Here is a 23,545-nt window from a genome sequence, read left to right as displayed (position 1 = left end):
CTTGGCTGACTTACCGTTTCGAGAGAAAGTGCTTCAATTCTTGTATTCCTTTAAACCAAATGGTCGTGATCGAGCTTCTGCGCCGCGGCTCCACGGCCGTCGTCAAACCACACAAGCCGCCATTTTGAAGTTGTGTTTCGCGGTTTCGCAACGCCTCCCACCTGCTGCCAGTTATGTACACTACAAACTTAGTTAAAACACAAATTAACTTAATCATAGAGCTTGTCATAGAGCATCAAGAAAAACCGAAGACATTTAATGAAAACAGAAGCTTTTAGCTGTTAGCGGTACTGGCTCAATGACGCAAGACGCTACATCCAGCTTTCCACGGTTTAGGCTAGATGGCGCAAGTTGCCGCCTGATACAGAGATGGCAGCATTTCACGCTACCACATATCTATCGGTTTTGGTTTGTCACATTCGTAGTTCCACGTGGTTCGTCCTTTCCGCGTCGCCATTTCCTGCTGTTTTTTTACGTGTTATTTGTTCATTCTTGTGCTGTGCCCGGTATCCTCTTGGTATGAATCCCAATGAAGAAAAGAAGAGAAGTTTCATATGGACTTTTTTTGAAAAATCAACTGCGTGCTCTGCAGTTTGCAAAGCATGCAACTCGACTCTGAAAACACCCTCCAGCACAACGAGCCCGCTTGTCAATCATTTGAAAAGCAAGCATCACGCGCTCTACTTGCGGTTTCTTGAGTCGTCCGTGAAGCAGAAGAAACGTAAAGATGAAGATCGAAGCCAGCCAACCTTGCTGGCTTTGAACAAGCAGAAGGGTCAGCTCTCAGAAAGTGTGAGAAAGCAAACCACTATGTTCATCGCGCGGATGATCGCGCTGGATTTTCAGCCGTATGACATCGTCGAGAACAAGGGATTTCAAGAGCTAATCCACCATCTCCAGCCGCAGTACAACATCCCTCACAGGACTACGTTTTCCAGGACGATAGTCCCTGAGCTGTACAAGAGTACAGTGGACACGCTCAAGGCGGAAATGTCCGCGGACCTTGGAACAGGGTTGGAGTCGATCACGTTCACTGCAGACATGTGGACCTCAAGGGCCAATCAAGGGTACATCTCCCTGACATGTCATTACATGACACAAGGTTTTGCTATGAAGGCCTTCACATTGGCATGCACACATATGCCAGAAAGCCACACTGCAGTCAACATTCAGAGCTGCCTAACTGCAATCGTCCAGGAGTGGGCTCCTAACCTCAACAGTGTGCCTGTGTACGTGGTCACAGACAATGGCCGCAACATCCGAGCCGCAGTCCGCCAGATGGAGTGGACACCTCTTCAGTGCATGGGGCACACATTTCAGCTGGCAATTAAAGATGCCAAAGATGAAACTCCTGCTGTGTCTCTGCTCTGCAAAAAGGCACGAGCCATAGTGGGACACTACAAGCACAGTGCCCAGGCAACACAACGGCTCAAGGACTGCCAGAGGCGCATGGAGCTGCCTAGCACAAGCCTCATTCAAGACGTCGACACTCGATGGAACAGCGAGCATGCAATGTTGAGTCGTCTGGTGCAGCTCAAAGATGCCGTGTCACTTGAAATGGCAACATCAGAAACGAGCGTCACCTGTCTCTCAGGAAGTGAGTGGAATGCTGCAGAAAGCCTGGTCCAGATCCTGAAGCCTATTGCAGATGCGACCATTGATCTGGGCGGCCAAAAGTATGGAACCCTTTCATCTGCCATACCATTTCTTTATGGGGCAGAGCAAATCTTGAAGAGGTACTCTGCCATCGAGAGCGAAGTCGTAGCTTTTGCAAAGAACTTGCTTAAGAGCCTGAAATCTCGGTTTCCTGTCTACATGGAACAGAAGGAACTGGTGCTGGCCACTCTGTGTGACCCAAGATTTAAGGCCATTTTCTTCTCCACGTCGTACGACCATACACGGGCTGTTGAGCTGCTGGCGGCGGAGATTGCTGATCGAAGTCGTCGCATCGACTCTTCCCAGCAGTCCAGCAGGCAGGAACTTTACTGCCAGCCATCGACCAGCTCCAAGGACATCCCAGTGACAGTCTGGGAGACGGTTGAACTGTTGGCTTCACAAAAGAGCCAATGCAATAATGCCAGACCCTACAGCCAGGAGGTTGAGAAGTACTTCAATGAACCACTGCTCCCCAGGAAAGATGACCCCTTAACCTACTGGAAAGAACACGGAGCTGCGCTGTATCCTGGCATTGCAAAAATTGCTTTGAGGTACCTCCCTATCCCAGCTACAGAGGTGCCCAGCGAGCGCATGTTCTCCACAGCGGGCAACACAGTGACAACGCGCAGAGAAAACCTGAAGCCTGCACACGTGGAGCAGCTTGTGTTCCTGCATGACAACTTGTAGTTCACAAGAAGCTGTGTCCCGCTAACTGCAGGCTACCTACCTAAGCAATGTTTTTGTGTATTTAGAATAAAAGTTGATATTTGACCACTATTCGATTCAAATTCGATTTACAAGTTTGAATATTCGGTATTCGATTCGAAATTCGAATTTTTGGCCACTATTCGACACTATTCGATTCGAATTCGATTCGAGCTGAAATTTCACTATTCGCACACCCCTACTAAAATGTGAGCTGGTAGAGCATGAGAGGCTTCTTAAAAAAATGAGCAGTCCCACATTAATGCACAGTAAATAGCTGTGACGCATCACGACAAAGTCGTTGGGCATCAATATCGCATTCACGCACTGTGGGGTCTTGACGGTGAAGTCTCGATAGACCCTTTGTAAAAACCCCCGAAAGGAATAACGGATGTCCTCGGTACGCTCCTCCCATTGTCTTTTCTCAAGCTACCACGTGACATACGCTGGCAGGCGCGGGCTACCAAGGCAACAACATTCGAGCAGCCGAGTCGGGCAAGTCGGACGAGCGAAAGGGGGAGAGGGTATCGCGTTGCCTATCTTGCAAGGCCACCCCTCTCTCATCCCTCTAAATACTGAATAAAAGGTTAAAAAGCGCGAACAAACAGGGACAATAAAGAAACACTGACGACAACACAGCTGCTTCACTCTCGACCGGTTTTTATTAACGCCATTGTCACCTATATATACACATTGCCCAAACCACATCAGATTCAGTTGCCACAATCGGAGCCAACCTTCCAGAAACACCATCTCACTCTGAAGCAAATACAAAGACGGAGCGCTGACACAAATGTTTTCTTTCTTTTTTATGTAGAATACCTCTATAATCTCTCTTTCCATTTTTTCCTTTGCCTTTCTTAAAAACCTTGTGCAAGTCAGGTCAGGTTTAAACCCACATCGCCTACAATGGTCAGCGAGATGGCCCCCTGCATTGTTGCGCACACAAAATTATGTTCTCGTGCTCTATCATTGAAGCAGCGCCCAGTCTGCCCAATGTAGACTCTGCCACAACTAAACGGAATCTCGTACACCATGTTGGTGACGCACGGAGTATAATGCACCGCGTGTTTCTTGGAGCACGGTGCTTTTTTCTGCCTTGTCAACATCGGACATATCCTGGCAAGTTTACACGGTGTCGAAAAAACCACGTTAATGTGGCATCTACCAGCTACTTAAATTTTTAGATTATGAGACACGGCATGCATGTACAGAATGACTTGCACTCGTTTCCTTTCTTTACTTGCCTCGCTGCCTTTTTTACTTCTTTTTAGCTTTTGAAGAAGCCTCTCACAACAACTAGAGATTAGGTTAGGGGGGTACCCCGCGTCTAACCTTTTTGATTGTCGTTCAAAACTGATTTTCATCTGATGATTGCAACTTTTTTCCAGAGCCACACTTAGACATGTCAAGGCTATACCCCTTGTCGGCGGTGTGTTCGAAAGCGCCGGAGAAGGGACGTCCGGCGCAGAGCTTAGACAAAAGGCATACATTCTCTTATATCGCGCGGCTCCCGAGGCCACGCGGTAGCGTGAGCTGGCGCACTCACCGGCACTGCGCCCGGCGCAATGGAGCCTTGGTTGTTTAGTCTGGAACAACATTCACTCTGGTGTTTTCTACAACCCGTGTGGTTGTGGCAGCTGTCGGCTCTGCTACAGAATTCCCCCCCCCAGTGTCGTGGAGCAACCCGTGTGGTTGTGGCCCACGTCACGGTCTTTTGCGGAGTCGGTGATTTGACGGAGGCTTTTGCTTGAGTAGGTGTAACGGCTGATGGATGGTGCAGGAGCACAGGGTCCGTCAGAAAAGAGTCCAAGTAAGCGGGTTTCACTCGATCGAGTGTCACAACGTCATGACGACCATTGATGTTGACCGTACAAGTTTTGTCGGTGCGTGAAATGACTTCGAATGGTCCGTCGTATGGGGGAATGAGAGGTGCGCGTACTTTATCCCGTCTCACGAATACGTGAGTGCACGTATCCAGATCTTCACTTATAAAAATCTGTCTTTGTGTTTGTTGTCTTGGTGAGACCGGCCGTGGAGAAGTGAAGAATTTTCTCATCTCTTCAAGGTATGAAGGCATATCAGGCTGTGCGGATGGTGTGCACGTAAAGAAATCTCCTGGTAACCGAAGTGTAGTGCCGTAAACCAGTTCGGCTGAGGTGCAAGTTAAATCCGTCTTGAAGGTGCCACGAATTCCAAGGAGAACAAGAGGAAGATGGTTGACCCAATGGTTTCGATCTTCTCTAGTCATGAGTGCCGTCTTCAGTTGGCGATGTAGGCGATCAACCATACCATTTGCGGCAGGATGGTACGATGTCGTGTGTATGTGGCACGTGCCCAAGATGTTGGTGAGGGCCTTGAAAAACGCGCATTCAAATTGTCGGCCACGGTCGGTCGTGATGATAGATGGACAACCAAACCGTGAGATCCAGGTGGTTATGAATGTGTGGGCGACGGTCTCTGCTGTGATGTCCGCGAGTGGAGCAGCTTCAGGCCATCGCGTGAATCTGTCTACACATGTCAAAATGTAGCGAAATCCGTTGGATGATGGTAGCGGGCCCACAATGTCTACATGTACATGATCGAATCTGGCATCCGGCGGTCGAAATGGGTGCTCTGGTGGTGCTTGTCTGCGTAGATGCTAAGCCGCAGCATGCCGAGCCTTTCGTTCGTTTTCATCCATTTCATGCTGCGGTCAAATGCTCAAATGCGTATATAACCACGTTCCATACCACACATTCTGGTTTTGACATGGATGAAAACGAACGAAGGGCTTGGCATGCTGCGGCTCACCGTCTACGCCAGTCTACGCCATCTACGCACATAAGCACCACCAGAGCTTCGCCCCAATCAACATCATTCACCACGTGGAGATGCGGTTGTTTTTTTTTTTTTTGCCTTACACTACATGGCTAGCCCCTAAGGAGCTTTGCCCCTAAAAGAGCATTCTTCTTTTGTAGGCCACTAGATCCGTCGTAAGACACAAGTTATGAACGAAACGGTTCCACTTTTTCCTGCAGCGCCAAGTGCTCTGTCACAGTACGGCTGTTCAACTTCCTCGCGACCTGGATGGAGACCTCTCACGGCTCTATGGCCTCCGTCGCAAACCCCTTCTGGAGGTCTCGAGCATTCTGGAGGTGCACGATCGTCTGCGTCCTGTCCCCTTCCGACGCCGGGTTCGACCTCACCGACCTCGAGGTGGCGAACCAACTCCCAAACGAGGTACACCTGCTCGGAAAAACGGCACACAGTCACTGCGGGGAGTGGGTAAACTTTAACCCGTAAAGGTCTAAGAGGAGTAACCGATTAATTGGCTGTTTATTGCTTGTCTCTCAGGCATCTTTTGTTGCAGCGGAACTCGCCATAGCAGCGACTGGAACTCGTGTGGATTGAACGTGTCATCGTTCAGCTGGGACTCTCGTTTAGTCGAACAGGCAGCACTCGCATGCACCACCTTCCTTCTGTAAGCTCCCTCGAGGAAGGGTGAGCCGTACTAGCGTGGAAAAGCCAGCACGGGATTTAATTTGTTAGTGTAGACGTGCTCTGAAGGGTCGGCAGAAGCCTCCAGAGCCGGGGGAAGAAGCGGTCTTCGGCACCCCTCGAAATCTAGCCGACCCTATAACATGCATTTCGAGCCTGAATGCGTAACATGTATGCGCAACAACAAAAAAATGACCGCATCTCCACTTGGTGAATGATGTTGATTGGGGCGAAGCTCTGGTGTTGGTGCTGATGATACTGATTTGGTTCATAGGTAGTGCTGATGGTGCTGATTTTTTTTCATTGCTCATGGGTAGTGCTGAGTTTCTGGTTGCGTTTCGACTTCATTATTACTGCTTTATGGTCGGTGAAATGCAGAGCCAGTGGTTCTTCTAGCGGATCAGCTTGGATCCGCTAGAAGCCGTGGGAATGCATCTCCACCGCTTAATTCATTGATCCATGTCAGAAAGAGAATGTGTGGTATGGAACGTGGTTATATACGCAGTTGAGCATTCGACCGCAGCGCCCTCTTGTCTATAAACGTTGAGCCAATGCATGCAAAGTTTAACGCAATTATATATGAATTTGACTGCAGCACCCTCTCCTGTATAGACGTTGAGCGGTTACATGCAACGTTTCATCCATGACATCCCCAGCTCTTGAGTTACTACCACATCTCAGAGCCCCCTACTCGTCCTGCAGTCGTGGCCGAGTGGTTAAGGCGATGGACTAGAAATCCATTGGGGTCCCCGCACAGTTCGAATCCTGTCGACTGCGCAAATCTTTTTTTTTTATGTGAGCACGGACGTTGGCCGGACGGACGGACAAGGTTAGACCCTAAGGAGCTTCGCCTTTAAAATGGTGCTGTCGTTTTCCGTGCATCGCACGCACGTCCTTCATGCACGGGCTAAGTGACGTGATCTGTTTGCACCAGAAAGAAGAGGGGTTTCTGGGAATGTTCACTCCGTGCAAAAGTGCCGACAGGCTGCATTCACCATGCCTTGGTATACAGGGTGTTGTGACGTAGAACTATGTCTTTCTCTGCGCTTGGAAGACTGTGCAAAGTTGGGAGGTTGATGTCACGAAAACTTGGTCCCAGAAATGACGTTGCACAGATAACACTGCACAGCGTCCATTTGCAATCCATAGCCTTGTCGCATTCTCGCGCGTGCGCAGACATTTGCCGAATTTTTGCTAAATCTTTGCTGAACTTTCCTTCAAAAGTTCGGCATTTGCCGAATTTTGCCGGATCTGAAGTTCGGCAGATTCGGTCCATCACTAATTTCAACCATTGTTTTACATAACTAATAATAAGGAGAATACCGTATTTACTCGCATATGTTTTACATAACTAATAATAAGGAGAATACCGTATTTACTCGCATAATAAACGCACTTGCATAATAAACACACTCGCATAATAAGTGCACTCGCATAATAAACACACCCCCCACAACGGGCATCGATATTTGGACATTTTTTTTTCCCTCCCGTAATCAGCGCACCTCCAATTTTCGGATCCGCGAGTCTCGAATCTCGTCCAATTTAGCAAGCCACCAAGCCAGTTTTATTTTGCTGTGAAGTGGCCAGGCCAATTCATGCCAAGCCAAGCCGCTCTCGTAATGCTCTTGCAATGGCCACGAGTGCGTAGTTGCGGAAGTGATCAACCGTGAAACCGAGTGCCGCGCACACTTGACGAAGCTTGGGTCGAGGAATTGCCGAGCCCCGGACATTCTTCGCCTATCGGATGCACTGATGTCAACAAACAAGGCGTCGTCTGTGGTCCGCTTTCGGACAGTGAAATCGTGAAAGTGGTTAGGCCTAATTTCACATATTCCCGGTAAATGCGTTTATTTAATCCGTAACAGAATGGCACAGCGAGGTGCACACTGCACTGTAGGCTGAGAGTGTCTGGTAGCCTCTTCATGAACGAAACTTGATTCGTGCGAGTGGGCTTGCGCGGTCGGCGGTAGGATTTCATACGAGTTCTTGTCTTCAAGAACGAAGCTTGATCCCTGCGAGCGGGCTTCAGTGGTCGGCGGTTGGACTTTGTAGAGTTCTTATACGTGTAGTCGCGGATATACCTGAGTGTGCCGCCCGATACCAGCAACATATATCGCCTAAGAATGGTCCCCTTGCTTTTTGTGCTGAGTGAGCTTCGTAGGGTGCTTTTCCTTCGGCAAAAGGCACCCCGAAGGCGCCCTAAAAAGGTTTGCAATTTATAAAGCATGGTTACTGTGGCGCACGCCTGACCAGCCGTGGGTGTGCCTCCATCACTGGAGACAAGCCACAGTACCTTGCCGTGTCATATTGGCACCTAGTGTGACATTTGCACGAACTGTATAAATGCAAAAAATTTTACGCCATGTACTAAACGCCCCCTCAAATATGTGTCAATTTTTCGGGAAAAAAGTGTGTTTATTGTGCGAGTAAATACGGTAGCAATGACTGGTGAATAGATAATCAACATACTGATCCAAAAGATGCAAGAAAAATATTCCCAGCATGTCGATTTTTTTTCCAGCAATATCATACCTCTGAGAGTATTTTGAATGGCTCAGGGGATGAATCTCTTATTAAAAAAATGAAAGCCGTTTACAACTCTCTGTAACGCCGGATTAGAGCGCAGCTCTTGAGGAGGAGGATGGAAGGGTACTGAGGGATAGGATGGAAGGGTACTGAGGGATAGGTGACTTTTTAAGGTCACGTGACCTCGGGGGGGGGGGGGGGGGTCGCGTGACCTCAGGCGGTCACGTGACTTCAGGCGATCACGTGACCTGAGGGGGGTCACGTGACCTCAGGGGATAACCCTCATGACACTCGTGAGGGTAACCCTCGTGACCCTCGTGACGGTAACCCTAGTAACCCTTGTGAGGGTAACTCACGTGACCCTCGTGAGGGTAACTCTCGTGACCCTCGTGAGGGTAACCCTCGTGGGGTAACCCTTTTGAAGGCTACTAACTCTCGTAACCCTTGTGAAGGTTAGGAGGGTTACTCTCACGAGGGTTACGAGGGTAACCCTCGTGACTTTCGTCAGGGTAACCATCGTGACCCTCGTGAGGGTAGCCCTAGTAACCCTTGTGAGGGTAACTCTCGTGACCCTCGTGAGGGTAACTCATAACCCTCGTGAGGGTAACTCTCATGACCCTCGTGAGGTAACCCTTTTGAAAGCAGCCCTCGTACCCTCGTGAGGGCTACGAGGGTTACTCGTGATTCTCGTCAGGGTAACCCTCGTAACCCTCACGAGGGTTACGAGGGTCATGCGCGGTTATGCTGACGGCGACGCCGCTCAAGCCGGAAACGGGCGCCCAAGAGCTGCGCTCTAAAATGAGACACATTTGAGCATATTCAACCATCTTTTTACATAAATAATAGTAAGGAGAAGAGCAATGGCTGTCGGTATAAACAATCAACGTACCGATCCAAAAGATGCGAGAAAACAATGGGACACATTTCAGCATATCCATCTATCGTTTTACATAACGACTCGGCTGCACGTTGAGCCGGGGACGTCACGGTGCTAAGGAGGGGAGCGTCCCCCACATCCTGACGTCATTGTGTTCCAAGCGCCGGTCGCTCCCGATGCAAAGCGGAGATTATACGGCCGCTACACTATCCCTTGAAGCCCCTGTAATATTGTCTTATATGTTCTGTGTAACTTTGCAGCACAGTATACTTCACAATGTGAAACCAACTAGCCCCAGTCCAAGCATTATTTATCTGTATCCATTCCTCGCTTGTTTCTACTTTTGTGGAACATTTCGTATGAGTTTGCCTCGAACTGATCATCCCTTTTGCACGTCGCAGATGCTCCGCTTCCTCAAGTGTGTCTCGAAAACCTTTCCGAAACTCCTGGCCGACAACTTTGTCGGAGCACACACGGACTTTGTGGACCACCGTCCAGAGTGCGGCCTCGACAAGGTCCTGGCGATGCCGCTGACCAACCTCGACTGTTTGCGCAACGACCTTCTCAAGTGGATCGGACTTGCATCGGGCTACCGCTTGCTTGCGGAGCTGCGGATCATCAGAGTGCCGGACTTGCTCGCTGCCCGTGCTTTGGTCCGCTCCCTGGCGGAACGCCTGGGCAGTCGAGGTGCGGATTTGACACCGCTCGACAAGGAGCTGTGCTTTCGGGTGCTCGAGCTGGCAGCGGCACTTGGAGCTCAGGTCAGTCGTCGTCGGAGGAACTCGGTCCAAAGGTCGCGGGAATCAGCCGGAGTTTTTGCTAAAGTTGGTTAGAAGTGGCCAGTCTGTCTTACAACACTAGTTCTATCAGTTTCCCTGCTAGAATTAGGGGGGGAACTGGTCTCATGTGACCAGCTCGTATGACTTTTCATTTTCTAGTTAAATTTAAAGGGGAAATTTATGTTGTCGTTCAAAATCGCATGACGTTAATTTTCTTGCTAAATTTACTGAAGAAAGATATGTCACATGATTTGAAGCCACATGATGTGGTCACGACATGTATATATTTTTTTATTTATTTCCAATACTACTAACCGCATTCGGGGTTGTTGTAGGGTGGTACAGTTTGAATATTACAAGCAGAAAAAAGATATTCAACACACAATTTGCAGGTCAATATTTAACGGAAACATAGAAGTCAAGAGTGAAGAATTAGTAAGCAACTTCAATACAGTAGAAACATTGCACTTTTAAAAGCAGCATAAAATATTACTTTATGATGAAAAGTGTGCATCTACGTAATCGAGGAAGATTTCAATAGAAGAGGAATTAACAGTATTTTGAGGCAGGTGGTTCCATTCGCTAATGGTTCGGGGGAAAAAAGAGAATTTAAAGCAGTTATTATGAGGGACGTCTTCCTCGTAAAGCTTGCCATGGTTGTACCGTGTTAATCGTTTGCTTGTATGGATGAGATAATTTTCTTTTGGTAGGTTGAAATGATCATTGGCTAGTTCATATAAAAATTTAAGTCTAGCAATTTTTGCTCATTTTTCCTAAAGAGGAGAGACCCAGTTGCCTGCAAAGTTCAGAGGGAGACACGTGCCTACTGTACTCATTACAAATAAACCTCGCAGCCATTTTCTGAACTCTTTCTATCTTATTGATGCCGGAGACTGTGTGGGGGAACCAGACGACGTTGGCGTACTCGAGCATAGGACGTATTAAAGTTTTGTAGGCTAGTAATTTAGGGGCAGGAGATGCAAATTTTAAGACTCGTTTCAGGAAACTCAGTTTGTTTAGAGCTTTATTTGTTGTGAAGTGAATGTGTGAATCAGAACGCAAATTTTAACTTATGTTGAGGCCGAGGTATTTGTATTCACCGACTTGTTCCAAGAGGTTATTGGCTATCTGGTAAGGAAAGGAGTATTGTTGTCTTTTATTAATTATGGTCATAAATGCAGTTTTATTCAAATTTATTTTCATCTGCCAAACATGGCACCAATTTATGATGTGTTGAAGCGCATTATTTAGATTAATCTGGTCATTTGGGTTATTTATTTGTGAATAAAATATGCAATCATCAGCAAAGAGGCGAATTTTTACGTTCATATCTTTCACCAAGTCATTTATGTATATTAGGAACAAAAAAGGTGCCAAAACTGATCCCTGTGGGACTCCCGATTAAACTACCCCTTTGAATGATGAGTGCGCATTAAGTGCTACGTGCTGATAGCGATCTGAAAGGTAGTCTTCAATCCACCTGAGAATTTTTCCTGCTCCTAGTATAGATTCTAGCTTGAACAATAGCTTTGGGTGAGACACCTTGTCAAAGGCTTTTGACAGATTAATGAATATGGCGTCAACCTGTCCTTTATTGTTTATGATAGTGGAAAAATCGTAATATGTGTATATTCGTATACACGTTGTCAGGGCCCAGCGAGCTTCCATGCTAGCTCACTTACGGTTTCAGAACAAAGGCACTCTCATAATCGAAGCTCCTTTACTCCCGAGCACTCACGCTGCACCGCGCGCTCCGCTCGCCATCTTGCATCCGTCCCTCCGCTCCTTCTCCGTCCGCCGATCTCCCCCCTACAGCCACGCATCCTGCGCGCCATCTCTCGAGTCTCGCGGAAGGCGTCCTCGTGATGCTGCCGTGGCACCATCTTGTGGCGATGCATGCAACCGCGTGCCTCTCCTAACAACGTATATATACACATATATATATATATATATACGTGTATATATTTTTATGTACCAAATATCTTGGCAACCAATACTGGAAACTCCCGCGGCATGCGGGCAAAGACTGCTCGGAATGCATTGGCTTTGCCTATCTCTGCTCGAGGGAACCAACACAAATGCATCGCAATATTTTTTTTTTTTTACTTTGATTCTAACCAATTATTTACTATTTCATAATTGAAGGATGTGCTCTTTTTGTGAAAAAAGGTTTTTCTTGACTAGCGCAGTTTTGTCTTTTTAGTCAAGAAAACATTCTGATGTCAGAATTTATGTAAGGCACGTAAAACTCAAATCTACCTTCACATTATTTTTTGAAATACTTAAACATCCAAAAATTCAAACTTAGCTACGACTCAGCTCTAGCGTTCCGATCAATCGATTTGTCTTACCTTTGCTGTTGACATTACCGTTTTCATGAATATCTTGCCCATATCCGTCTTGTTGAAAAGACAATCTGGCTAATCCTGCCGACACCAAAGCCAACTATAAAAATAAAAGGCAACAGAAATCCTATCGCAGTTCATAGCTCGGAGGGTGTCACAAGTCCCTCAGGACGGGCGGAGCGACGTGGAGAGTGCGAAGTCACGAGACAAGCCACAAACTATGGATTGGCTCTTGTAGCTCGTAGCATCCATTACTGTGTACGTAAGGGGAAACGGAGTATATCTGACTAAACAGAGAAGCCAAAGAGCTATTCTTTCTGTGTGTGTGTGTGTATTTTCCTTTCTTGCTGCTAAGCAAAATTCCTCAAAGAAGGAGAAAGCAAACATAATCATCAGAATAAAATGAAAACAAGTTGATGGCTGTTTTTGCATTTGTTCTGCGGTGGCGAAATCTGAAGGTGACAAGAGGCAAAGCCACGATGAGCGCTACACTGCGGCGTTGGGAAGCCACTCACCCTGGGCCCTGGCTGCTGCTAAAATAAATTTTTTGTGTGTGCGTGCGTTTTCTAGAAAAAGCAAGTTGTCTGTTGTCTTTTTATATCCTTTTTTGTTTTAATCGTCTTTTGACTTGCTTTCGGTGGCTACACTGGGCATGGAAAGTATTGAAGTATTTATACATGAAAAGTTTAAAGAGAAAATGGACAGACCGAATTCGAAAGCTTACATTTAAATACCTACACACTGGCAATGGGGCTAAACAGACTACTTCAGTGAAAAAGGGAGTAAAAGAGGCAGAAAGAAAAATGTGGGAGGTAAGAATGCAGGAGAAATCGGCTCTAACTATGTACAGGTCACAAAAGCAGGACATAAGAAAGGAAATTATCTTTGACAATTCACTGGGAAGTTCTTTACCGTTTGAGACGAGAAGGGGAGTTTAGAGGACGTGGACGTATAGGGCTAAATTTCAGGAGACGGACACATTATGTGATGCCTGCCATAATGAGAATGACACACTAGAGCACCTGGTCTTGAAGTGCACGGGGCTTCGCCCTGCACTCCCTGAAGGGGTAACAGATTTGGCCGGGGCTCTAGGTTCTGCTGGAGACGATGGAAGGATGGACGAGAAAATGCTTACGGTCACAAGGAGGCGATTAAAAGGTTGGTGAAATTATCTAGGGAAAACTGAGTGATGCACAGCTATCTAGCACAGCTGGGGACAAACGGGACAGAGGAAAATGGTGACTCCCTCCCGCGTGGCTCCTGCCCAAAGTTTCAACCATGTCTGTCCGCCTGGGGTAACGCTGACAAGGCCTGACCAGAGGAAAATTGGCGACTCCCTCGCCAGGGGGAAGAGGCGGGGGGTGATGGTTTTAGTTTTTTTTGCTCGATCCTCAAAGGTAATCCCGGTGATATCGCACATTGCGTGGGGATAGTTAGGGGGAGAAAATTGGTCTTAGAAGGGCGGGAAGAATCGTATGTTTGTCTTTTTAGACTTGGGCTAGGTGGCGCAAGCTGCCACCCGTTACAAAGGGTATAGCCATTAACATCCGTTCATCCATCCATCCGGACCAGGTTGCCCCATGTTAAATCGTCTGTGGACACTGCGAGGTGGCCAAGTTTAATGGGCCGCGCGAGTGGCGCTCTGCCGCCGATAAAAGTTCGGCGCAGCATATGTGCAAAGACATTTTGAATCGTGGCGCGTGGCAATCGGAGTCAATAAATGGCTATAGTGTTGTTGAACCAGTGCGTTGTGTCATTTTCCGAGGCGGGTAGAAGCGAGGGAAATCCTACAATATAGACCGTATTTACTCGCAGAATGAACACACTTTTTTTTCCGAAAAATCAATGCAAAGTTGGGGAGGGGGGGTGGGGGGGCGTTCATTATGCGAAGTAAAATTTTTGCGTCCGTATTTACTCGCTTAATGAACGGACGTTTTATCCTGAAAAATCGACGCAACTTCTTATCTCTTTGTGCGCGACGCGCGACCGCGTAACCAAACTGCGCTGAGCAAAAAAGAACAAAACAGCTCCTCTATGTTTGTTTTTTCTCTTAGTTCCGTGGGTTAATCATGTCGTATTACACCTGAGACTGCGGTGGAAGAAATCAGAATTGAGACGTTCTCTGTGTCTGTTCCTTCTACTGAAAGTTCTTCCGATTTCTTCCACCGCAGTCTCAGGTGTAATACGACATGATTAGCTACCACCAGCTCGCCTGGACTCTCACCGTCTTTCCGTGGGTTGTTTTTTTTTACTACCTTTCGCAAGCTGTTTCGTTTGCTTATTCGTTGCTTAGGCGAGGGCTTTTCCGCTTATCTTTCTTATCTCCTTGCGTGCAGCGTGGCGCGCGACCCCAAAGTCCAGACTGCTGTGTGCAAAAAAAAAAAAAAAAAGCTCCTCTCCATGTTATTTTTTTTGCTTCCGTTGAATCTTTTTTTGTTAAAAAAAGAATAAAATAAAAAAGCATGGGCGCCCACGCTGCTCATGCATTTGCGACCTCGCTGCATTTCGTGCGCGTGGGGGGAGGGGGTCGAAATTTCGACGTCCGAGTTGGGGGTGCGTTCATTACGCGAGTGCGCTCATTGTGCGAGTAAATATGGTAAATGTTAACCCTAGCATCTCAATGCTCCCAGCGTGTCACTCGTTCATAATGCTCGTTCATGTTGCTCATTATGACGCTTGTTCAATACAATTTTCTCATAGAAAACGACAAATAAAACCAATTTTGTGTTAATTCTTTGCACCAGGCCCGAGATGTCCTGGAGGCCCTGCTTCCCAGCCGGGCCTGGGAAGTTTTGGGAGCCCAGCTGTGCCGCCACTTCGCCGAACGGGCGTCCGACTATGTGCCAGCCGCACTTGCGCTTCCCGAGGGGGCACCCAAGGTGCTGACGACAGTGATGAGCCTCATGCTGCAGGATAAGGAGCTGACTTCCAGGTAGGGAGCTGGTAGGGATGGGAGAACCCTTCCTAGCTTGTGCCAGCCAGCTTGCAAACATTCAGGACAACCCTCCCTCATAAACCTTGCTTTAAATTGCATCTCTTATCATCTAACCCTCCATTTCTGGCTTTCTTTTCTGTACCTTTTCTATTAGTCTTTTAGCATGCAGTGTTTTACAGCGGAGCTGTGAAGGGGACACACCCCCTGGGAGGGTCAACTTTTGAATTCTTGGCTTAAAATTAATTAAATTTACATTGTAGGCTGGTGGTCATGATAGAGGGTGCATAACAAAAATTCAGGTCTGTCGGTTCGATGGGAAGGAAATTAGAGCAGCTTCTATCAGCAACGCGCCTACATTGTTTAGTTAATCTCTTGATGGAAAACTATCACAATACAGTAATACCTCATTCACTCGAAGTAAAAAAAATCATGAAAAAATTCGAGATAAGCGATATTTCGAGATACGCAAAGTACCAAAATTTTTACCTCTGATCGCGTGATGTGCAAAATAAAACTTCTAACAATTGCGGCAGCAGCACAGGTTCTATTAAAGAAAGGAAAAATAGAAGCTGTTTGGGCTGCGTCATGTTCACGGTCAATCGAGTCACGAGCCAACGTCGGATAACTCACAACTGACCGAATTGAACACTTGACTCTTGCTTGTATGGCGCCCCAGACAATCGAAACAGCCGGAAAAAAAAAAATTGAGGGACAAGCAATAAAGAGCAGCAACACTCTCGAAATGAACTAGACGCCTCCGACACCTCTGCGAAGCACGAGACTGAGGAGATGACGACCAGACCGGGAAGGGAAGGGAAACGGAAGGACCCAGAAGCAAAAAGAAAACGAAAGACAGAGTGGCAGAAAACGTTCGAGTGAGAGGGGGCACCGAATGCCATTGGCTTGTCCAAGTGGGGTAGAGGAAAAAAAAAAGATATTAAGAAAACAAACGCTTTCGAGGCGCATGTCTCACCGCGTCTCCGTGCACCGCACCCGCGAGTTCTTTTTTTTTTTTCTTGAGCTTGCTTATATATTTTTTTTTGCTTGCAAACTTTTTTTGTTTTGGCACGCACATTTTTTCAGCCTTTTTTGTTGTTTATTGTGGTTTTTCTTTTTGCGATTTTCGCTGACGAGATTTTGAGATATCCGAAGTCCATCCTGAAAACCTTTCAGATAAGCAAGGACAAAATGCATTGTGCCTATGGGAGCTCATTCCATATCAAGGAAATTTTACGAGTTAACCACTATTTCGAGATAGCCATGTTCGAGTTAACGAGGTATTGCTGTATTCAAGATTCTTATTCTCTAGATATGTAGCAGAATGCCTAGGGGGTGCAGCTATGAAAAGCTTTTTGTATAAAGTAATTTATTTCTATGAATTTTCTCTTCTGTGAAATTTGTCAACTTTTTGGTCTTCTGCGTCTTCGACAAAATGTCAACATTTTTTATAAAAGACATCCGTAAAGTGACAAAAAAGTTCCATAGCCGCATTCCTTATTAAATTTTAGTCAGGAAAAGTGAAGAACGAGCCTTCCCTGTATTGCCATTATCAAACGATAGATTGACTAAAATGGAACTTATACGAAAAAGTGGAATGGGAACGGAGAAAAATGTGTTCAAATTGCTTCAAACCCTACTTTTTCTTTAGCTTCAGTGGACAGAAAATAATTTATAAAAAATTAACCATACAGTGTAAACAAATTAAACTTTCTGGGAATACTTTGTCCTCTTCTCTTTGTGCGCGATTTTTAACCATGTTGAACGTTCATGAACTCGCCCAGCTTACTACTCTTCTTTCCACTCTGTTTTTCACCAAAGTGGAAAGGCTAAATTTCTCTAGGCGTCGTCCTAGAAGTCATCCTCGAGGTCGTCCTAGAAGTTGTCCTTGAGGTCGTCCTAGAAGTCATCCTTTAGGTCGTCCTAGACGTCGTCTTTGAGGTCGTCCTCGAGGTTGTCCTAGAAGTTGTCTTAGACGTCCTCGAGGTTGTCCTCGAGGTCGTCTTGGAAGTCATCTTTGGGGTCGTCCTTGAAGTCATCCTTGAGGTCGTCCTAGACGTCGTCCTTGAAGTCGTCCTAGACGGCGTCGTGAGGTCATCCTAGGCGTTGTCCTCTAGGCGTCGTTCTCGAGGTCGTCCTAGAGGTCGTGCTTGAGGTCGTCCTAGACGTTGTCCTATAAACCGTCCTCTAGGCGTCGTCCCTTAGCCATTGTCCTAGATGTCGTAAAGATAACGGCTTTGCTGGTCCTCCATCTTCACGTGGAGTGGAAGGGCTCTACATTTTTAGCTGTACTATTTTACAAAGGGGTTCATCCCAAAGAGACTGATGACTCGTTGACCTCATCATCTAGCCCACGAATTTTATGTTATTTCATGCTAGACCTTTTTCACTGATCTTGTAGCAGGCAGTGTTGTTAGATTTACTACTTCACAAAAACATTAAATCCCAAGAGACTGAGTAATCAAACGTTGGTACCTCAGAAAAATTTTCAGCCTTTCCACTCTGGTGAAGAGAAAAGACCAGCGAAGCTGTACTATGGTCAGGTGACCTCAAGGACGACTTCTTGGACAACCTCTAGGACGACCCCTAGAACGACCTCAAGGACGACTTCTAAGGCGACCTCGAGGACGACGCCTAGAGGACGACCTCAGGGACGACATCAAGGACGATTTCGAAGACAACGTCTAGGACGACCTGAAGGACAACTTCTGGGACGACTTCGAGGACGACATCTAGGACGACCACAAAAATGACTTCTAGGACGACCTCGAGGACAACCTCTCAGACGACATCAAGGATGACGTCTAGGACGACCTTAAGGACGACCTCGAGAATAACCTCAAGGACTACGTTGTGGGAATTCGCATACCGCCGCCGATTCGCCGTTTCCCACGTGGTCCGTCAACAACCCGAGTCCAGCCTGGTTCTTTCACGGGAGCGGGATTCCGCTCCCAGTTTATTGGTACAATAAAACACAACACTACAAAACACTCAATCTAAACTACAAATACAAGCTACATTACACAATTATTTACAAATGCACGTTAAGGCTAAAGCTAAACACAAAGGAGGCCCTTAGGCCTCGCGTCCCGCGATATCCTAGATCCAGTCGCCACCCACTTGCCTGCCAGTCCCTGCGTCTCGGTCGCGTCCGGAGTTCTTAGAGGCCTCTCGCCCCCTGCCTTACCGAGTATATCTATCGATGGGCGAAGAGGTTTCTCCTCGCCTGCCACGGGGGCGCCTGCAGCGCCTTCCAGTGGTTAGGAGAGAAAGCGGCGCGTCAGGAGCCGAATTCGAGATCGCGATCGACCCCGCGGCAACACGACCATGTGATCGTGTCGCGGCCAAGATTGGCCGAATGGTTTGATGGGCGCCCTCGTGAATTCACGGTGCGCCATAACGTTTAGGACGACATCTAGAGAAATTCAGCCTTTCCACTCATGTGAAAACCAGAGTGGAATGGTTGTCGCCATCTATGAGCGAGGCCGGCAAGCCGATTGTCTGGTTGCCGCCGTCGCTCATAGATAACGGCATACATGGGTAAATTACTTTCAAAGTGTAATTTAATTACAATTACAATTACTTAGCTCCCAAAGTAGTTTAACTACAATTACAATTACTACTACGCGAAAGTAGTTCATTGCAATTACAAATTACTTTTCAAAAGTAATGCAATTACTTTACAATTACTTATTTCTGAGAGTTACCCACCTTGGGCCATATAACTGTAAACGAGTTATACGGCCGTATTGTATAAATGGTGTATAAATGTCACGCATTGTACTTTCCTTTTATGAAATTTGTTAAATGCGTTATAGAACTTAATAGTTTGGAGTAATGAACTCTTGCGTTCTTATATTCTCAAAAAATAAAAATAAATGGCGACAAAATTCACACGTGCGAGGTGAATCTCCTTAGAGCTTATGCAAATGGTATCCAAGTCAAACCAACAAAAAAATAAACTTAAAAATAATACAAGGAAACAAATCTGCGACAGTACTGGTACCATAAAACTCACGTAAAAATGACTAACAAGAGAAACTTGTAGACGACGTCACAAACATTTAAAGGATACGACAACTTACGGAAACATTTCAGCCACGATGATTTGCTGCCTCTCCCTGTCTGTGGACTTGTAACAGGGTAACCGTAGCCCGCGAACTATGGTCGCTTCCACAAACTAGTGTCACAATAGCAGCAACTCGATTGCCAGGGATTCTGGGTTAATTCAGTGCACGATAACACCCAAAAAGCTCCTAATATACATAATAAATTTAGGATCGTCATGTAGCTAACCATTAGGATAGCAATGATTGTATCGATGTTATGCGTCTCATAGAGAAGACCGATTTGAATTTAGCATGGCAAGAACAACCTCGAAAAATTTATGATACACTGTAAATGACTTTATTTTCGATTTCGCTAATCGCCTACCATTCGCGAAAAATAAGTCCCGCGAGTAATTCCGGTAAAATGTAAACACATTGGAATCTATATTGCGACCCCACCGCGTCGCGAAAATTAGAATCCGCGAATTATTGCAAAACTGCGGCCTCGGACGCCTCGATTTCACGATTTACTTGAGCGTGTTTCAGCTGGAAGATATAGACGAGCCATTATTATTTTTTTTATATCTCTAAGTATTGTAACGAAGAAATTAGTAGGTGTCTTCTTCGTTGATGAAACGATACTGATGTTAACAAACAACTGTTTATTTAAGGAATATAGACAAGGACTCATTTACATCACTTTGAACAATAAATAATTGGAGATTAAACTTTGGGGGGAAATAATCCCAACCTCTGGCGACTTCCCCTGCCGTCCTCCGAGACCGCACTTTCAGCGGGTGCCCCGACCACAGCCGAACTCGACAAACAAGGGTCCACACAAAGGCGGGCGAGCCGAACTCCTCCACAGCCGTAAGGGGTCCCAAGTTTGCCAGTTAGCGGGCGGAAGACTCCACAGCCGAAGTGGGTCGGACGTACAGGTTGGCCTCCAGAGGCAGGGAGATGTCCAAGACTTGGTATCCGGGGATCAAGTTCCTTACAGCCCCTCGGTGGCCGCTTATATTCAGTTCACCAGCATTCTGGGGTCCTCCAGTTCACCAATCAGAGAGGTTTGGAAGGACCAATCAAGAGCGGTTTTCTTAGCACCAATCAGAAGGCTCAGAGCCTGAAGCAAATACAAACATTCCAAAAAACATGCGCATACACGAGACAGAACACATTCCAAACGAAGCTCACGAGAGCAGCCATAAACAACAGAAAGCACATTCGTACGTAGAGAGAGAAGTTATACGCACGCAGAGCAAAACCACCTCCGAAGTAGAGATCCCAAATGCAGACATACACAAGACAAAACGTTTCCAACGCGGGGTTCTGTAAACTAAGTGTAGCGTTACAGCGTTCACGTTCGCCCCCATTTGGGGTCCCCCGACTCCGGTGGAATCCAACAGCCGTCCCGTGTAGACGGAAAGAACTCTCGGAGAAGCAAAAAACATAAAGTGAAGCTAGACTAAATACTCGCGCGAGCAACACTTCGCGACAGTATTTTTGAAAGTGACAAAAAAGTTGCCTACCTGCAAATGTTTTCGCAAATTCGAGGTCGCGTTTCGGTTTGTTGAATTTGTTTTTAGAGACGGTGCGGAGAGTTTGCACCTCACGATTATATTTTTACATTGCTGCTAATCTGTTTAAAGAATTTTTCGGAACAAGGCCCCAGCAGCCTTTCCTTTTCCATTGTAGATAAGACTGTTGCAGGTTCTCAATGCAAGACAGCACTGCGCGCCTTGGGACGGTTCCACAGGCCAGGACGAGAGGAGAACGCGTGGAGGGTTACGATAGAGGTGTAAAAACAAAGTGCAAGCCAAGCCCTCTATAAAAAAAAAGAAGAAAAAAAAAAGAAGAAGCCTTCACCGAACAACAAATGTAAAGACAAGCTCCCTACAGTCTAAAGCCGTGGTTTGTAAGTTTTGGAATCTCGTCCAATCGGGCTGACAAACGGTTGAAAGGGTTAGGTAGAGCGAACACTAAATAATGAAGATTTATACGAAAAGGTAGACGAGGATTGGGAGAAGGAAGAGCAGTGTAGCAACAACAGTTGGAAGTAAGGCAGGGTGAGTCGTGCTAATGAGACCTGCTGCTTCTTTGCTTCTTCACCTCGATGTTAGAGTAGCACGACTTACTGTTAGTGGTACCAACATACGAGATAGAGGAGAAGGACGTGAAAAAACTCATAAAGAAAAGAGAATAATTTCATGAACAAAAAAGTCCCCAAAGTTGACTGAAATATGTAAGCGAATATGCTAGCGCGAAGACGTGCAAGGAGAACCTCGAACCTTCCCGCCTCGACCGGATGATGTGATCGGAGCCAACCAGCTAGACTTCGACCCATGATGCTCCCGTGTGGGAATGAGAAATAAGAAAGACCCCTAAAAACAGGAGCAACAGGAAGCGAACGAGACGAAGAGTCAGATTCAACTACGACAGAAACGAAAACGGACGCGAATGTAGCCCTCATTTATCAAATTATTCCTCAAATTCTTCATTAAATCGTTTTACAGTCTACAAAATCCTTCATTCCGTTCTATCCCAGCCTCCCTTTCCCATCCCTCTTTTTTCTTTTTTGAGCAGGTTGGGAGACACTCTATCCCCTGTCGCTTTGGCTGTGCTGTCGTCTCCGTAGCCAGGGGGGAAAAGCGCCGCCGCCACAAAATCTTGCAAAAGTAATTGTAATTGTGCCTGAAATTTAGCAATTACTGACGCTAGAAAGTAATTAAATTACAATTACAATTCCTTTTAGCCAAAAGTAATTATTACAATTACAAATTACCAGGAAAAGTAATTAAATTACAGTAATTCAATTACTGTAATTGAATTACTACCCAAGTATGGATAACGGTAGCTGTCCAGAGTTTTGTGTCGACATTTCTTTGCAAAGGACACAATCCTGGGGAAACTAGCCCTTAAGAGCTCTGCTGTAAAAAAATGAGTTCTTTTATCTCATTTAGGTGTTTAATTTTTCGCCTACAAGCGCACATGCTTAGTCAAGCGTCCACTCCCTGACTTTTACGGCTATCAAAATATTTATTGGTTGTGACGTAAGAATCGTATCTCCCACACTCTTCAGAATGCCCCTAGCTCAGGAGCATCATGCTTCCTACCCTTGAGGATTCTCGTGATATGGGTACAGTATGACCCTTGCGAATGCTTGGGATATAAAATATTTTTTTTCCTAGATCTGAAAATACTCGTGGCTTGGGGATGCTTCTGATCCCTAAGATGACCTATGATACGGTCATAATCCGTCTTCTTGGTGTATGGGAACATCCTACATCCTTGGAGTTCTCAAACTCTTCGAGAACTTTCCCTTCAATGGCAGCTGAGGAAGCCTTCGTCGCCATTGGTAAAACGAAGCAATGCGGGAGAAGCATTGTAAGCAAGATAATGGGGAGTGTCTCGCTCTCCATTATCTTGTCATTGGTAAAGGGGCACTGACACATCAAAATCATATATTTTTTTTTTATTGTCCGAAACGGTTGAAAACGATGCCGGGACATTACCCTCAAAATTCGAAACTTGGGAATTCAGTATTTCTGAATTAAAAAAAACAATTTCCAAATGCCGAATTTGAAGTTCCCGCGTGATCCGCACCAGTGCAGTGAGTCAAATTTTGCGGTCTCCTGCAACTCGACTTTCTTTGGGACCTCCACCGTTGCCACAGCAACCCGAAGCGAGGAGGAGGTGAGCAGGCGGGATAGAAGGGAGCCGGCGTGGGAAAAGACCGGTTTCTTCCCCGACTTGCCGATCATCCTCTGCTCAAGCGCCACCAAGTTTTCCGAGGCAGAACACAAATCCAGGAAGCGACATCACACTGAAATATGATTTTTGGTATTTCAAAAAGAGGGGCCGTAGTGCGTTCACAATTGCATTAAAAAACATGTTTTATGATTGCCGTTATTAAATGTTATAGAAATGTCGCTCACAAAGCTTCTAAATTTCCTGATTTTTGACGTCACCGATCAAAAGAAGCAAGGAGGTGAGCGCGGGAAATATAAACGCTTAAAATAAGAAGGTGCGCGCGGGGAAATGTTTTTTGTGATGCGTTTTTTTTTGCGTGTCTATGACTTGCATTGTTTTAGACAATAAAAAATAATACGACCTTTGAGGTGTCAGTGCCCCCTTAAGCACGAAGACACAGAAGTAATTTTGAAGCACAAAGACTAGCCATCTAGTAAGATAGT

At 46.3% G+C, this 23,545-nt stretch overlaps 2 protein-coding genes across 2 annotated transcripts in view; both read left to right on the top strand.

Annotated features, from left to right (window-relative positions):
* LOC8026835 (DNA-dependent protein kinase catalytic subunit) overlaps window positions 1-23,545 on the top strand; it is a 374,591-nt gene that overhangs the window by 124,638 nt on the left and 226,408 nt on the right. Inside the window, exons 36-38 of the mRNA XM_029967180.4 lie at window positions 5,382-5,583; window positions 9,649-10,008; window positions 15,116-15,303. Coding sequence (XP_029823040.2) covers window positions 5,382-5,583; window positions 9,649-10,008; window positions 15,116-15,303 — 750 coding nt within the window. The remainder of the gene's footprint in view (window positions 1-5,381; window positions 5,584-9,648; window positions 10,009-15,115; window positions 15,304-23,545) is intronic.
* LOC121838344 (zinc finger BED domain-containing protein 4-like) lies at window positions 472-2,503 on the top strand. The gene has a single exon (XM_042294537.1). The coding sequence runs from the start codon at window positions 520-522 to the stop codon at window positions 2,341-2,343; it is 1,824 nt and encodes a 607-aa protein (XP_042150471.1). The 5' UTR covers window positions 472-519; the 3' UTR covers window positions 2,344-2,503.

Source organism: Ixodes scapularis, unplaced genomic scaffold, assembly GCF_016920785.2.
Source record: "Ixodes scapularis isolate PalLabHiFi unplaced genomic scaffold, ASM1692078v2 PGA_scaffold6__148_contigs__length_123643588, whole genome shotgun sequence".
NCBI classification, from domain to species: Eukaryota; Metazoa; Arthropoda; class Arachnida; order Ixodida; family Ixodidae; genus Ixodes; species Ixodes scapularis.
The sequence above is the reverse complement of the archived record's forward strand: the minus strand, read 5'-3'. Positions and strand labels throughout refer to the sequence as shown.